Consider the following 15099-nt stretch of genomic DNA (forward strand, 5'->3'; position numbering starts at 1 on the left):
GTCGGGTCTTTCATGCCCTACAAGTAAGCATTGTTATCCCCCACCAAGTTTGAGGTCTCAACTCGAGTGTCACTTCACAAGTCCCCCTTTCGCTCTCAACCTTGCACCAAAGAACCAGAGGGAAAATGGTCCCGGCACACCGATGGCGAGGAACACCAACGCCAGCGTCGTGTTACCCATTCCGTACCCCAACGAGCTGTATAGCGCCGGCGCAAACAAAGGGAAGCAGAAGGCAAAGATGCTGCGCAAGAACTGGCTCGCAGCCGCCGCAGATGCTACGTGCTCCTTAAAGCTCTCCATGGTGTATTGCTGCATCGCTTGCGTTGACAAGATGACGCCACATCCGAACACGGCTGCTCCGGCATCCACGACCGCCCAATGACTCCGAGCCTGAGCAGCCCAGCCATACCAGAGCAGTCCAGTTGGCATAAGCAGGATACCAGGAATCATCAACGAGACTCGAGATTCTGGTGCCGTCTGTCCACCTGCCTTCTGCTTGAGCTGTTGCCAGATCCTGTCGGTGATTCTGGCGCCGCCTTGTGCTGCAACTGTGTAGCCGATTGCAAGCGCAATGTAATGGAGGCCAGAGACTGTCACAGTCTGACCGTATTTATTCGTCCATAGCGAAGCATACGATGCCAGGACGAAGTACAGCGTACCGTAATTGAAGGCCATCATCAGAGACATCAGCTGTATGATAGGCTGATGAGCTAACAGGCGACAAGGTCGAAGCAGGGCATTCCTCAATTTGGCTGCCAGCGGTTGGGCATGGACGTCGAATGCGGTGCAATGCTGGATGCCAGTCTGCTGGGAAATTGTCACTGCCTTGCGGTGCAGGAGCAGTTGGCCGTAGGTCTCGGGCGACATGAAATACGCCATGACGATGAGGCAGGCGTCAAAGATCGAGAGCACCCAAAAGATCCAAGGCCAGCCGATGGTGCCAGCGATGACGCCACCTAATAACGGACCCAGAGCAGGCCCCAAGAGTGGGATGAACGTCGCTATAGCAAAGGACATGCCTCGCTGTTCCGGTCGCCATAGATCTCCCAGAACCGGCTGTCCGATAGCATACTCAGCGCTCGAACCAAGCCCAGCAAGCAGTCTTGCAGCCAGGAGAAGCCCGTTGCTGTCCGCAAAGCCGCAGACTGTATTCCAGATGGTGTACCAGGCTGCGCATAGAAGCCAGACGTTTCGCCTCCCCAAGACTTCAGTCATTGGTGCGAGTACCATAGGTCCGAAGGCAAAGGCGAGAACAAAGATGGACAGTGTCATGTTGGCCTTGCCTTGTGAGACTTCCATCTGAGTCGAGATGGTCTCAAGTGCTGGAGCCAGCATGGTCGAAGACATGAGGCAGATCAGGCCACCACAGGATGTGAGAATGGTGAGGAGCCATTTCCTGGAAAGCGGCCAGTTTTTGGGGTTCTTCGGGTCGTCGTCCCCTTCCCACGTCACCAGCAGGGTGTCATCGGTGGCTGCTTGGCTTCCCCCCTTCTCTTCCTCGAGAGGCCCAGGCATGATGTCGGTCCTGTTCGTGGTCAATGACGGAAAAGCTGTCCAGTGCGAACCGGTCTGCAGGTCAGGTTTCCGAGAGAGGTCCGCTCAGGTTGAAGGGGAAGAAACCTTGAGAGGGAAGCCATTGCCAGGTTCAAGACGTTCATATACGACATTGACTCCGAAGGCCGCAATGCCGTATATCCTAGATCTCCGAGACGTTCGTCGTCGAGATCGGCCAGCCTTGTAAAGGCGATAGCTTCGGCCGAGACTATGGAGATAGCAGTATGTTCAACACAAAAACCCTTTTGCGAGTCGCAGCAGGTAGATCGCGACTGTGCGACAATGTACGTAGCGGAGAACACTTGCTGTCGAGATGTTCTTGTGCCTCGTTAGCGGAAACCCATGGATTGGTCCGGCCACGAGTAGTTGCGATAGACATCATCGCCCGTGCGAGCATCTGGTCGGGAGGCAGGAGCGATGAAGAGCAACGACATCCAATTTCGAGGGAGCAGTGGATGTGATGTGCAATAGCCTGGAAGCTGCGCATGAGAAGACGAACGAGATTGCTGATGCGACTTTGCATTCATTACCATACATGTAGGTACTCTAGTCTCCCGACGCTGTAAGCCGGCGGTATTCAAACGCATGCAACGCCTATCGAAAAAGCTTCAGCTCATCCTTACATACAGCAGCGCCTTCAAAACAACACAGGATAGACTTCGAATCTACCAATCTTGGCCTTCAGTTTCGATCGAGGGATACACCTTGGGCTGGCCACGTGCCTGGTAAGGTGTAGTCAGGCCCTCCCAGGTGTACAACGCGCCGTCATCCTCGTGGACAAGCTTCGCGTCCCAGCGGCCGAGGTTGGGCTCCTTCTTGTCGTGAAGCCTGGAACAAAGTTAGTTGGTGTTTCACAAGCCAACACGTAATATCACGACTCACCAGTAACCAGCATCCTCAGTGTCCATAATGAAGCGCTTCTTCTCCTCGCTGCGCGCGGTGATGTTGATCGGGAATGGCGAAGTCATCGTAATGACGTACGGGTTGACCTCGTATCTTGGGATCTCACCCTTCGGGCTGATGTCGAACGACCAGGCGAGAGAGCCGAAGAGAGTGAATAGCTCGACGTTGGTGAGATCGACGCCAGGGCACGCACGCATGCCGTAGCCAAACGCAATGTCGCCGCGAATGTGTGGAAACTCGGAGAGGGGCTCCTTGTAAGTCGGGTAAGACGGGTCGATCCAGCGCTCGGGGACGAATTCGTTGCCCTTAGGGAATTGCTTGGGCTCGCGGGAGATGAGGCTGGATGCGGTCAGCAGCTGATCAATAAGCTTGGCGATTGGAAAGGACTCACTAGTTGTTGGCGTGGCAAATGGCACCCTTGGGGATGTGGTAGCCCTCGTAGACATCATCCTCCAAAACGGAGTGAGGCACACCAAGTGGAGTAGACTGCCTCCAGCGGATCATCTCCTTCACGGTAGCGCGGAGCTTGGGCATGTTTGGCATATCCTCCTGAACTGGCAGACGGTCGCCACAGACGCGGTCAATCTCCTCTTGGAGAATTGGCAGCCAGTGCGGCTTCTCGCACATGGCAAGGAAGAAGGCATGGAGCGGGCCACCGATAGTTGCAATGGCGACGAAAGCGCTGGATCCAATGGCATGTGCAGCTTCGTGGTAGTCGAGCTTCTTCGCCTCGGCGCCCTTGTTGTCCGTGAGCCAGAGCAAACTCCAGCACTCCTCAACATTGCCTTTGCTGAATCGGTCCTTGACATCGTCCAGAGCCTCGTAGAATGCATCCCTCATCTCCTTATTGCGGCGAGTCTCACTGACCTTCCACGCGGACATCTGCCAGGGAAGATTCGACAGGAAGGAGAGCTTGTTGATGATGGGGCCTGCATGAATGAGTTAGCTTCAAACCAAGTATTGGCTTCTCTTCCAGTTTCACAAGACGTACCAGCTGGAGACACAGCCTTGAGCAACTCAGGCACAATAGTCAAAAGCTTCTTGCCGTGCTCTGGGTCACCCCAGGCCACACCTGCAATTGTTCGCGCGCAGTGGACGATCAAATGCTCAGACCACCGGTCTGGGTTCTCCAACAGACGCCTCAGAGTCTTCTTGTTCTCCGACGCAGGCCAGCCGTAGAACGACTTCGGCACGGAGTGCTTCATGATGAAATGCATAAAGTTCTTGTATCGCTTGAAAGTGTCGCTGAAGCCCATCAACGGGAGCACTTCCTTGCCCTCTCTGATTCCAACGGCAGCCGGGAGCTCGTTACGATCGCAGTATTTACGCTGGCGCATCACGAAGAGATCGCGGGCAATCTTGTCGGTCTCGATCCAGACATGGACGGTACCCATGACTTTCCAGGCGTAGATTGGTCCCTGAAGAAGGCGAAACTGTCAGCCGACCGCTATTCATCTCCTCTCTGCGCTTCATATGACATACGAGCTTCTTGTGCAGAGCACCAAAGTGCCATGCCGACGCAATGCCCTCCGATGGCACATCCCAGAATCGTCCGGCCCATGGGATGCTCAACTGCTGAGGGAGCGGTTTCGCGCCAGCGGGAATGTTCTTATTGGGCTTCAGGATCTGGCTCAGTACGAACACGACGAAGATGGCCAGGACAATGGGCAGCTTGTTGTTCGTGAGCGTGGCGATGAGGGAGAGCTGGGGAGCCGTCGACACCTCCGGCGAGAATGAGTTGGAAATGTTCTGGGCAGCGTTGTATGCCGCATCGGCGCCTTCGCGGATGGAGGCCGCCATGTTTCGTCGTCGCTGGTATGCAGACAGACAGAAAGGAAACAATGAGAAGGATTGAAGATGGCGTAGCTGAGAAGAAACGTGGATCGTCTATGATTATAGGGGCCACCCACCAAATAAATGCCCCCATCTCGGAACCCCACTCTGTGTCAAGACTGAGTGCTGTGGTGTTCTTAGAATAGAAAAGCACGCAGAACGCCGTGCGCGGCTGAAGAAAGACCGTGGAGTCCAATCCGTGGCTGAGAATCACGTAGACCTCGATCCGGTTTAGGCCTTCGGTTCGCCAGGGACGAGACTCTCGCACAGCTCGCTTCTCCGGAAGTGCCTGTGGCGATCGTAGATTAAATGGTCAGTGCCGCGAAGTGTCGGGTTGGATCAGGCCAGGGAAGCGGAAGGCTGTTGAAGGATATGTTGTCGCCTTTGGCTGACTGACACCGCTCGGGCCCGGTAGACACGCGAAACACGCGCCAGAGTTCTCGATCAGTCAACAATACCACGTCAGAAGCTTGACGGTCGTGGTGTTCTGTGAGTGAGATTATAGACAAGTGACCGAACCATTGATTGGCGGACCTTCAGAGCGGGCCTTGATTGATGAAGCTGTGATTTCATTCTTCACGCTGACTCAATGTATGTGCAAGGCCAGCTACTCATGAAATGCTGACACTCCCACTGTATGCTTCAGGCTTTATCGGCGAAATGTATCTCGGTTGACCGATGGCAACTCCGACAACGCTGCAGCTCCCGATAGCTTCACGACTGTATCTTGCTCACTTCGGAGACATTAGTTCTGTAGGAGATGCCAGCCGCGATCACACCGGGGGACCTTCGACGGCATTGGGTTGAAGGAGGAGAGATCGCATGCATTGACGTCCGAGAGGAAGGACCGTACGCCGACGGCCACCCGCTGTGGGCTGTGAGCGTGCCCGTAAGTGAGCTTGAAGAGAGACTCCCTCCCCTGGTACCACGGCTGTCTGCCCCAATCGTAGTATATGACAATGGCGAAGGCTACGTCGGCCGCTCCATCTCTCGTATTGAAGCCCTTGGTTACAGAGACGTTCGAGCTCTCGAGGGCGGGCTTGATGCATACTCCCGGATAGGGGAGGTCTACCGCGACGTCAACAGCGCTTGCAAAGCCTTTGGGGAGCTTGTTGAGGCGATTAGGCACACGCCCTCTTTGCCTGCGAAGGATATCAAGCGTCTGATTGAAATCGAGAGGGATGTGGTCGTGCTGGATGCCCGCCGGTACGAAGAGTTCAATACCATGAGCATCCCTCGCGGGCAGAGCTGTCCCGGTGGAGAGCTGGTTTACCGCGCTCGCGAGATTGCAAAACATCCGGACACGACTATTGTGGTCAATTGCGCCGGTCGAACGAGGTCTATTGTAGGGACACAATCTCTCATCAACTCCGGAATCCCAAACAAGGTCGTGGCACTACGTAACGGGACGATAGGCTGGACTCTAGCAGGTCTGGATCTCGAGAAGGGAAAGGACGAGCGTGCCCCGAAGCCGTCGGCCGCAGCTTGTTCACAGGCCCAAGCGAGCGCCAAAGCATGGGCGGACCATGTCGGGGTGCGTGTCATCGATGATGGGCAGCTTGCCAGCTTTCATGGCGACTTGGATCGGACTCTGTATACCTTCGACGTGCGTGACCCGGAAGAGTACAGCCATGGTCACGTTGCAGGGTGGCGTAATGCGCCTGGTGGTCAGCTTGTGCAGGCTACTGACGAGTGGGTGGCGGTCAGGGGAGCTCGCATCGTTCTCCATGACAATGACGGTGTGAGAGCGCGGATGGCGGCGTCGTGGCTGTATCAGATGGGCTGGGACGTCTTCGTTCTGGATGAGAATGCTCCAGGCCGCCTGCCAATGCCAGAGGTATCTGCGTCAGCGGACGAGACTACAAAGAAAGGTTTCATTACTGTAGCCGACCTTCGACACCTCGACAATTCGACGATCATCGACCTAGCAAGAAGCACAGCATATCGCAAAGGCCACATTCCCGGGGCATGGTTCGCTTCAGGACCTGAGATCGCCCGTGACTCCAAGGCAGCTCCAGGGCATGGAGCAATCGTCCTGACCTCGCCGGACGGCAACATTGCTCAAGCGAACATAGCTGATGCCAAGAAAGAGACATATCGACCGGTGTACGTTCTGGCTGGGGGCACGGCAGCTTGGATTGACGCTGGACTGTCGTTGGAAACGGAGTGCCGATGGCTCAGCGAACCGATTGATGTCTACAAACGGCCATACGAGGGAACAGACAACGCTCACGCCAACATGCAAGCCTACATCGACTGGGAGCTGCAGCTAGTAGCGCAATTGGCGAACGATGGGGTCTCCGGCTTCCATGTTGCTCGCGCGGCAGCATAATCAGGCGTGTAGCGACGAAAATGTCAAGTGAACGGGGAGAGGTGCCCTCAAATGAGACTACCGTAAAGCTAGCCATCACTCTCCAGCTATACTAACACCGTCGGATACTCCAGGCTCCCCAGCTTCTCCTTCAATAGTGTCTCAGTCAACCTCCACAGCCTCTCAGCAAGCTGCCCATCCTTGGCCTCCTTACTGACATCAGACACCTTGCAATCTGGAACGATATACTCGCCATCGATCGGCTGAGACCCAATCTGCGTCCCTGTGGCCGCAAACAACGCACTCCGGCAACCCTCATCGATCGGGTCCTTCATGAACGGACGCACAGCTTTAACACCGAGCTTGCCCTTTGTACCGTACGCTTCGATCGCCTGCTCCTGTTGGTCGGTCACCACACCACCCGGATGCGTCGCGTTGATCCACGGCGCTTGCCCTTCCTTCAGGCCGAGCTTGTTGTCAGGATTTGCCTTCAGACCGTGCATGTACCGCACCAGCAGGACCTGAGCCAGCTTTGTTCGGGCGTACAACGGCATGGCTCCGATATCCTTGTTCATTTCTGCTAAGCTCTCGAAAGACGGGTTGGACGTCAGCATCCTATGAAACTCTGACGACTGCAAAACCAAGCGGCTGTCTGGAGTCTTGAGCAGCAGGGGCAGCAACATCATAGCCAGGTGATGTTGGGAGAACACATTGACCTGCATATGCGAGTCGATGCCGTCGGCTGTCTCGTTGTAAACTCCCACGCCCAGGCCAGCGTTCAATACCAGTCCATCGAGCTGCGTCAACTCCAAGGCGAGCTGCTTGGCAACCGAATCCGTCTGATGGAGGTTCTCGAGTTCAATCTGGATGGGCTTGACGCGAGAGATGTCGCCGTACTTCTTAAGACCTTCTTCCGCCTCGGAGAGGTGCTCCTCTTTCTTGCCTAGTAGGTACAGTGTCTTACAGTTGTGCTGCAGCAGGTGTGCGCAGATGCCATAACCTATGCCTGCTGAGCCGCCCGTCACAACAAAAACCTTCCCTAATGATGGTCAATAATATGTCAGAATGTGGTGGCAATCAAACACTTACCCGTCAAGTCCGGAATGTCCGTGTTCGGGTCAAACTTGTTGTTGCTCTCCATTGCGCTGAGTTCTTCTGCAAGTTGAAGGTGGTCTCTCGATTGATGAGCAATTAAGCTGTACAATATTCGTTCATAGCCCAGTCAATCACATTGACGTCCTCGAAGTCATGTCTTGTTGTAGCAAAATGTAATGACGTCAAGACCATGCCATCAATATGTTTGACTGTCAATTGAACAATGCAGTCCGTAGGCGTATCGCCCCGATGAGATGGATTCGGATTTGGAAAGGCTGGAGTATTCATCATGCTACCTTACCGATTCATACACGGTTGGAGATGTTGTTGATCGAGGACGACGTTGACAACGACAAGCGAACATGACGCTTCTCCCACCCCCAGCGACGCGCTTGCCGAGATATCTTGTAAGGGACATACTGGTTCAACGTCACAGCGCCGCTCCCAGGTCTCCACCGTCCCGCCTGCCTCTGGAGGTGAGTGAGCACATGAAGGACACAAAGTCAAGCGGGAGGGTTCGCACCGCGAGACGTGACCTCATCAGAGGCATCATGGATGAATTGACGGCGAGGGGAGCAGTCCCGGTGCACAGCAACAGCACGGTATTTGTAGTTTTATCGTCATTCGCCATTTGGTTGTCTATATCAACCTCCATTGCTACCTGTATCAACACCCACGGTCATAAGACGTGAGCATGAACACAAGCCGCCTTCCTTTCCTCCCCAATACCGCGCCGGTCAATACCCGCAGTCAGAGACGTAGGCATCGAACCAATCGGTCACCAAAGCCATGCCGTGCAAAACCCACTGTCAGAGACGTAGGCATCAACGTAGGCCATTGGCAATTGTCTCGGACCGCTTTCATTCGACCGTCCAGGCTCAGATGGTCAGATTGTACATTGCGGCGGCATTCGTGAGACGCTGCTCCGTATTCGCGAGACGCTGCTTCAATTCTGCATTCTTCCTTTCCACCACTGCCATTCTGCCCAGCAAGGGCACGAGCTGCCTCACGGAGCGAACAACACCTTCAAGACGTGTGCTCTGGGAGGCGATTTGCTCTTGCATTTTGTCAAGCACAGGTTTGAGCGATTCCGGATTGCCGTCCGGCCTATCAGGCCAACCCTCTATGAGGGTGTAAACGTCCACAGCGACGGGGGCAACGTCCGCAGTGAGGGCGCCAACGTCCGCCGTGACATTGTTGCAAGATTCGTCGACCCTGTCGACCTTCTGGCGCAGTTGGAGAAACGAATTGTTGCACCATTGGACTGAACGTCGTCCAGGACATCGATTAGGATATTGCAGGCCTTGTCTCATTCTTCACGCCTTCCGCGGGATTAAAAGGGCAAGGAGTCGAAGTCCTCGACTCGAGGGCTCTCGTGCCCTTCATCGGCAGGTGGTGTTGCCGTCGGGCAGAATTGTTGCGGGCTTGATTGCGAGAGCCTGGCCGAATGGCTGGCCATCGTCGGCGAGGGAGCAACACTTGTATAATTCTCCTGGACATATCGTACCGGGATATCCTCCGGGCCGAAAGTTGCTGATGCGTGTCGACCCTCCTTGGCCGCTTTACGGGCGATGCGGAATTCTTTCATAGCTCGCTCGAGTGCGTTGCGCCTAACTTCCTCGTCTTCGGCTGTGAAGCGTCAGTACAACGACATTGAGGCACTCCGGCACATGACTTACATTCAAACAATTTGGCCACGTATGCGTCGAGCTTGCCTATCATGGCAATTCGCTCCTCTTCAAATTCCAATATCTTCTGCAGCTCGAATTTGAGATGCCGGACATGATCATTGAGCATATCGATTTCACTCGCCAATTTGCTTTCCGTGTCGGCCGCCTGGGATGGCATCAGCTGGTGACATCATCGCTTCGGGCATTTGGTTTAGACGAACCGCGTCAATACGGGCGGACTGTAACCGCTCTGCCAGTTGTGACTCTTCGATTTCCTCCGCGCTTCTCGTATTTCTACCTCCTGGCACGTTTTGCTGATTATGCATTAGGCCGTCGGCCGCGCTTGAGGAGCTTTCTAGCTCCGATTGCTCCCTGGCCTTGGGCTGGCTCGGCAGATTGTTCGAGATCTGGGTGTTCGGCATGAGCCGGATGTCAAGGGCGCCAGAGTATGCTTACTGTGACAGATTGATCTCTCGTCCCCTCGCCCTTCTTGGGTAATACGCCTGTCGATGCCATAGCCTTGTAAATGTTGACTATGATTTTGATAGACGTGTGGTATGAAGAGCAAGAAAGAGCGTGGCGCCGAGAATTTTGCAAAGGGCGTCGCTCGCGATGGCGCACAGGCCCCCCGGACCGCCGCCACCAATGGCAGCAAGGGCCGCTCGAGAATAACGCGCGAGAGGAAAGAAAGATTTAATGTAAGTGACCCTGACCTACCACCAACGAATACTAACCCGCCGGCGTCCGCACTACACATCTTGCCAGGCACCTGGGTGCTTGTTGGGATGACCAATAGTCATGCCAACGCCGCATCATACTTTCCGGAGTATCCTGGCAGATATGAGTTCTCGAGATCAGTTTTTCCCGCCCATATGCTTTTTCTAACTCTCTGTGGCGACCGTGGCCCGTCCGGAAGGCTCAACGATGCTCTTCAGGCACCATGTAGCTTCTGGCTTTTATCCAGGCACCGCGACAAGCACACCTTGTACCACCATTCCCGGCATTCTCTTACGTGGGGTGCAATTGATCGCCGAACCAGTCTGGAGCATGCGCAGCGCTGAGGCAGCCGCCCACGGAGAGGAATATTCGGGGGGATCGATCGTGAGTCGCGATACAGCTGCGAGAGGTGGACGATACACTTCGCAGACGGTCGTTGCGCTATTTGATGGGCCCGCATAGGCCATCGTGAGCAATAGTGTGCTTTTTGCATGGGTCCAGACGGTCATCTGGTTGACATTCACTCGAGTGAAGTCGTCGGAGAACTTTTAAGTCTCCGCCGCACGTCCCACTTGGCCGAGCCTGCCCGGTAGGCTACCTTACCCAGGGCAGCAAGACACAATGAAAGGGGACACCAACTTGACAGTCCTCTCCAAGGAGACGACGTTGCGGTCCGAAAGGCCACATCACTCTCGTCAGAGGGGCGTTCACTGTCTGTGAGAAGACCCCTACACGGCTCCCTTGGTTGGCCGCTTTTACTGTCGACGACTTGGCTACGTAGCACAGGTTCTGGCTTCTCCACGACACGATCGTATGCTATGAAGCCTTCTGCTAGGCGATAGTGGTCCTGCTATCTCGGAGAACCATAATACTCGCTTGTAATTCCTCTCCGCCAAACAAAATCTTGCCTGGAGGGTCCTAAGTCTACTCTGCTTGTAGTCTGGATCGCGGAGACTGCCACTTCTTCTAACACATCGCCTGTCCTTTTCCGGACCTTCCAACTGCACCTCGCGGCATGGTATGCATGCGAAGAAACTGTAAAAACGTGCTTTTCTCTGGATCTCTGAACAACATGGCTACGGCCCATGACTAGCCCCACGACCGATCACGGAGGTAGCCAGAGCTTCTCCAACCCCAGCAACACGATTGCCGAAAGACGAGGAGGAGGGAAAGATGATGCATTTACGTACACCTGTATAGTTCTGTGGACTTGACTTGTAATTCGGACACCTTTTACAGTCACCCGCTACCTATCTCCAGTCCCATAACATCCACTCGCCCACCATGCAGCTCATCCGCGGCGCCCACAAACCAGACACCAACTCCCGTCAACCAACGGAGACATTCACAGGCACCGTGCACATGGACCCCATCTTCTCCGCCGACGACTGTACTACTCCCTTCAACTCACTCCCCTCGTCCCTCCATCCCCACTGACCTCCTCCAGGCATGGCCAACAACGTCTGCTTCACCCCCGGAGCTCGCACTTACTGGCACACCCACGAACGCGGTCAGATCTTGACGGTAACCATGGGCTACGGTCTGGTCTGCAGCAAAGGCCAGGAGCCTCGACGTCTGCAGGTCGGGGATGTCGTTCACGTGCCTGCTGGGGAAACTCACTGGCACGGAGCAACGAATGGAACGGTGATGGCGCACACGGCTATCAGTATGGGCAGTGAGTATCACTTCTTTTATCCGCTGATGCGGTTGGAACAAGGGTGGAGTGTCGAATGATGTAGGAGTGAGAAGTGCTGACGTATTGGGGTAACCGCAGAGACGAGCTGGCACGATGAGCTGAAGCAGGAGGAGTACGACCAGGCGCAGACGAGTGCGAAGTAAGAGGATGCGGAGGAGGACCGAGACTGAGCGGTCAATGCCGAGCTTTTCGAAAGGTCAAACGAGTAGGTATCATAAAGTATCCACAGCACTGATATGCAAACCCAACGATGTCTCTGTACGCCTCATCCCGCATCTCACTCCTTCATACGCTTTCGTGGTCCCATAACGCAATCTAGTATTTCAGGCGAAGGTAATCCAATCGAGTCGATCACCGCTTTGGAGCAGGTGGCGTGGATCCATGACCAGTGACATCTGAGAGGGTCTTCTGCTGCTCCTCCTGCGCTTTCATCTCCTTGACTTTAGCGAGGACGACCTGCGTATCAAGATTAGCAAACAGACACCATCTCTTCAAATCTGATTTGACCCACCTCGCGGAAGATGGCACTCTTGGCCAATTTGCTCAAACTCCTCTTCCTCGACACCTCCTGGTCCGGCGGTGCCAAGCCACCCGACGTACCCCCAGAACTCTGCCGCTGGTGGTGACTGTCTACAGCCTCCTGAGCTGCTTTCTTCGAGTCTGCGGGCACATCCGCCTCCTGCGGCACATCCTCCTCCTCATCCTCCTGCATCCTGAGCGCTTCGATGCGGTTGGCCAGCTTGACGAGCTCCACACCTCTCTTGAGGCGGGCGCGTGCGATGTAGGCCTTGATCTCAGGAAGCAAGTCGTGGTTGGTGGCGCCGTGGCCCTTGATCCAGGGATCTTGCAGGGCTTCGCTACTCGTGGCACGGGCGTGCGGGTCCGGTTTGAGAAGGGTCATGATGAAGGCTTTGGCCTGTGATGAGACGTCCTTCCAGTAGCGCTCGTGGAAAACAACACGGCCGTGCTTTGTCTCGTCGATGAGGTCGGCGAGGGATTCGGAGCGGAAGGGAGAGTAGCCGCAGAGAAGAGTGTAGGTAATGACGCCGAGTGACCACATGTCGACCGGCTTGCTATGACCTTTCTTGAGCATGACCTCTGGAGCTGCGTAGCCGAACGACCCAGCCATGGTCTTGAGCACTCCATCCGGCGAGTCGAGGTGCTTTGCAATACCGAAATCTGCAAGGACAAGCTCCGAGTCAGGTGCGCGAGTGACGTAGAGCAGGTTCTCTGGCTTGAGGTCGCGATGCACTACATCGTTCTGATGCAGGTAGTCGACTGCCTCCAGCACCTGTCTTATAGTCTGCGAAGCGTCCTTCTCCGTAAACTTGCCCTTCTCGCAGATGCGGTCGAAGAGTTCACCACCAGTAGCAAGCTGCGTGATAATGTAGTACTTGTCTCGTGATTCGAACCAATCGACAAAGCGGACTATGTGCGGATGGTGGAGGCGGTTGAGCATCTCCAGCTCGTCGTAGACCATCTGGTCATTGCCCTTGACGTTCTTCTTTAGGATGATCTTGACTGCCACCTTGCCGTCAGGGCTGTCGGCCTCTTTGACAATACCATAGGTGCCAGCGCCGAGGGTGCGGCCCATGCGGTATTTCGACTTGCGATCATAGGATTCGGGCTGCCCATGGAGCTTGTTGAGCATGTTGGAGACTGTATTTTAACCCATCAGCGTTGGCTCAGTTTGTGCGTATTGTGCATGGTACAGTGTGGTGGTGAAGATCTGATGTGGTATAGGAGATGAGCGCCACGTCGGCGTCAGTGGTATTTGTCGGCGTATAGGTGTTGTCGGCGTGGGTTTGGTAGGGAAGCTCAAGGTAGGTATTTCGATGGGACGTAGGATTGAGCGCGGCAACGAAGAGCAGAAGATGGAAGGCATTGAAGAGATTCGGGATGCCGAACAACGAAGGAAGGACTCACACGACATGCTGTCGCACCTGGCAGCCTCGAGGCCGCCTACTGCTTGCTGTCAAACACCTCCTCCCACTGTCTTCTCCTCCGTTGGGTCGTGCTGGTGACCGTGGCGTCGCAATGGACGGCTGCTCCAATGCCCAAGAAGGGTGCTGTGAGTCTGGATGTGTTGAGGAGAATGGCGAGGGCGGGATATGAAGAGGTGTATGCGACGTTTAGGAGACGAAGTCAACACAGCCTCATCAGCTCTGTTTCTGCGCCTGCCCCGCTGAGGCGTCCCATCAGGCAATCTCTCGCAATCCTCGCTCTCTCGCGCCCCACCTTCCCACACTTCCCTTGCCCTGCCCTGCCCTGCAGATCTCGACCGCGGGCCGATGTGACATGTGAGTGCGGATATGCCCGCTTGTCGACTGTCTTCACTGTATGAATCCACGTGAATTCAAGGAGATCAACTTGACACGCATGACATACTCCGAGTCAACGACTAATCAAACAGTCGCTTCAGACTTCCAAATCATCACCTGCACCGTCATCTATTAGGCCAACCGCGATTAGGACCCCCTGCTTGCACAACGACAGCGCAAGGCGGATAGGTCTACGGCCGAATACCTACCTCTGTCTCAGCGTTGCTGACCTGAAGACCCTCTTGAAGCCTTCACGATGGCGGGCATGAGCAGCAAGCGGCTGCAGAAAGAATTGAGCAAGGTACGTACACATTCCCACTGCTGCTCGTCGAACCACCGACTGACAAGAGACAGATCCAAGGCACCCTCCCACCCGGCATAACACTCGTATCCGCCCCAGACCTCCGAGAATGGACCATGGACATCTCAATAATCGACAACCCCATCTACCCGCCCCACGAGACCTACCGCATGCGCTTCAGCTTCTCCCCTTCCTACCCCATCGAAGCCCCCGAAGTCGTTTTCGTCGCCTGCACATCTCCCGAACGCAAGATCCCGCTACACCCTCACATCTACAGCAACGGGATCATATGTCTAGATCTGCTGGACAGTCAGGGTTGGAGTCCGGTGCATAATGTGGAGAGCGTGTGTATAAGTATTCAGAGCATGCTTGCGGGGAACAGCAAGGCGGAGCGTGAGTAACCCACTATATGTGCTGAATTGCATACAATGCTGAATCTAATGCTCGTGGTAGGGCCACCAGGAGATGCGGAGTTTGTCCGATCGAACCGGCAGCGGCCACGGGACATCAACTTCCTTTATCACGACCCGAAGGTATGAGTCCAGAGTGATCGTCTGGGAAAACTGTCTGGCTACTTGAACTTAGCGGGCGTTTGCTGGCGGGATTGTGTTTTGAAGAACTTGGGGCGGGATGCGACTAAGGCACGGTTGACGGGCACATGACATGAACGATATTGGGCGAGCACTTGAGTGCGGAGC

At 55.1% G+C, this 15099-nt stretch overlaps 8 protein-coding genes across 8 annotated transcripts; 3 read left to right on the plus strand and 5 right to left on the minus strand.

Moving 5' to 3' along the window:
- Positions 1-69: 69 nt before the first annotated feature.
- On the minus strand, positions 70-1515 carry LTR77_003611 (uncharacterized protein; the record flags this gene model as incomplete). The annotated part of the gene is made up of 1 exon (XM_064800867.1): positions 70-1515. One exon carries the CDS (start codon positions 1513-1515, stop codon positions 70-72), a length of 1446 nt encoding a protein of 481 aa, XP_064660818.1.
- A 704-nt stretch (positions 1516-2219) lies between these two features.
- On the minus strand, positions 2220-4257 carry LTR77_003612 (uncharacterized protein; the record flags this gene model as incomplete). The annotated part of the gene is made up of 5 exons (XM_064800868.1): positions 2220-2382; positions 2437-2796; positions 2849-3386; positions 3449-3875; positions 3940-4257. The coding sequence occupies 5 exons, from the start codon at positions 4255-4257 to the stop codon at positions 2220-2222; spliced, it is 1806 nt and encodes a 601-aa protein (XP_064660819.1).
- A 793-nt stretch (positions 4258-5050) lies between these two features.
- Positions 5051-6622, plus strand: LTR77_003613 (uncharacterized protein; the record flags this gene model as incomplete). The annotated part of the gene is made up of 2 exons (XM_064800869.1): positions 5051-5183; positions 5241-6622. The coding sequence occupies 2 exons, from the start codon at positions 5051-5053 to the stop codon at positions 6620-6622; spliced, it is 1515 nt and encodes a 504-aa protein (XP_064660820.1).
- Positions 6623-6708: 86 nt separating this feature from the next.
- On the minus strand, positions 6709-7742 carry LTR77_003614 (uncharacterized protein; the record flags this gene model as incomplete). The annotated part of the gene is made up of 2 exons (XM_064800870.1): positions 6709-7640; positions 7691-7742. 2 exons carry the CDS (start codon positions 7740-7742, stop codon positions 6709-6711), a joined length of 984 nt encoding a protein of 327 aa, XP_064660821.1.
- Positions 7743-9029: 1287 nt separating this feature from the next.
- Positions 9030-9882, minus strand: LTR77_003615 (uncharacterized protein; the record flags this gene model as incomplete). Its single annotated transcript, XM_064800871.1, has 4 exons — positions 9030-9325; positions 9376-9532; positions 9588-9773; positions 9823-9882. The coding sequence occupies 4 exons, from the start codon at positions 9880-9882 to the stop codon at positions 9030-9032; spliced, it is 699 nt and encodes a 232-aa protein (XP_064660822.1).
- A 1650-nt stretch (positions 9883-11532) lies between these two features.
- LTR77_003616 (uncharacterized protein) lies at positions 11533-11922 on the plus strand (the record flags this gene model as incomplete). Its single annotated transcript, XM_064800872.1, has 2 exons — positions 11533-11758; positions 11858-11922. 2 exons carry the CDS (start codon positions 11533-11535, stop codon positions 11920-11922), a joined length of 291 nt encoding a protein of 96 aa, XP_064660823.1.
- A 208-nt stretch (positions 11923-12130) lies between these two features.
- Positions 12131-13430, minus strand: CMK2 (Calmodulin-dependent protein kinase cmk2; the record flags this gene model as incomplete). The annotated part of the gene is made up of 2 exons (XM_064800873.1): positions 12131-12235; positions 12291-13430. The coding sequence occupies 2 exons, from the start codon at positions 13428-13430 to the stop codon at positions 12131-12133; spliced, it is 1245 nt and encodes a 414-aa protein (XP_064660824.1).
- Positions 13431-14356: 926 nt separating this feature from the next.
- Positions 14357-15016, plus strand: LTR77_003618 (uncharacterized protein; the record flags this gene model as incomplete). Its single annotated transcript, XM_064800874.1, has 4 exons — positions 14357-14401; positions 14455-14794; positions 14855-14934; positions 14987-15016. The coding sequence occupies 4 exons, from the start codon at positions 14357-14359 to the stop codon at positions 15014-15016; spliced, it is 495 nt and encodes a 164-aa protein (XP_064660825.1).
- Between the last annotated feature and the right edge of the window lie 83 nt (positions 15017-15099).

Source organism: Saxophila tyrrhenica (genome assembly GCF_035928015.1).
Source record: "Saxophila tyrrhenica strain CCFEE 5935 chromosome Unknown scaffold_5, whole genome shotgun sequence".
Taxonomy (NCBI): domain Eukaryota; kingdom Fungi; phylum Ascomycota; class Dothideomycetes; order Mycosphaerellales; family Extremaceae; genus Saxophila; species Saxophila tyrrhenica.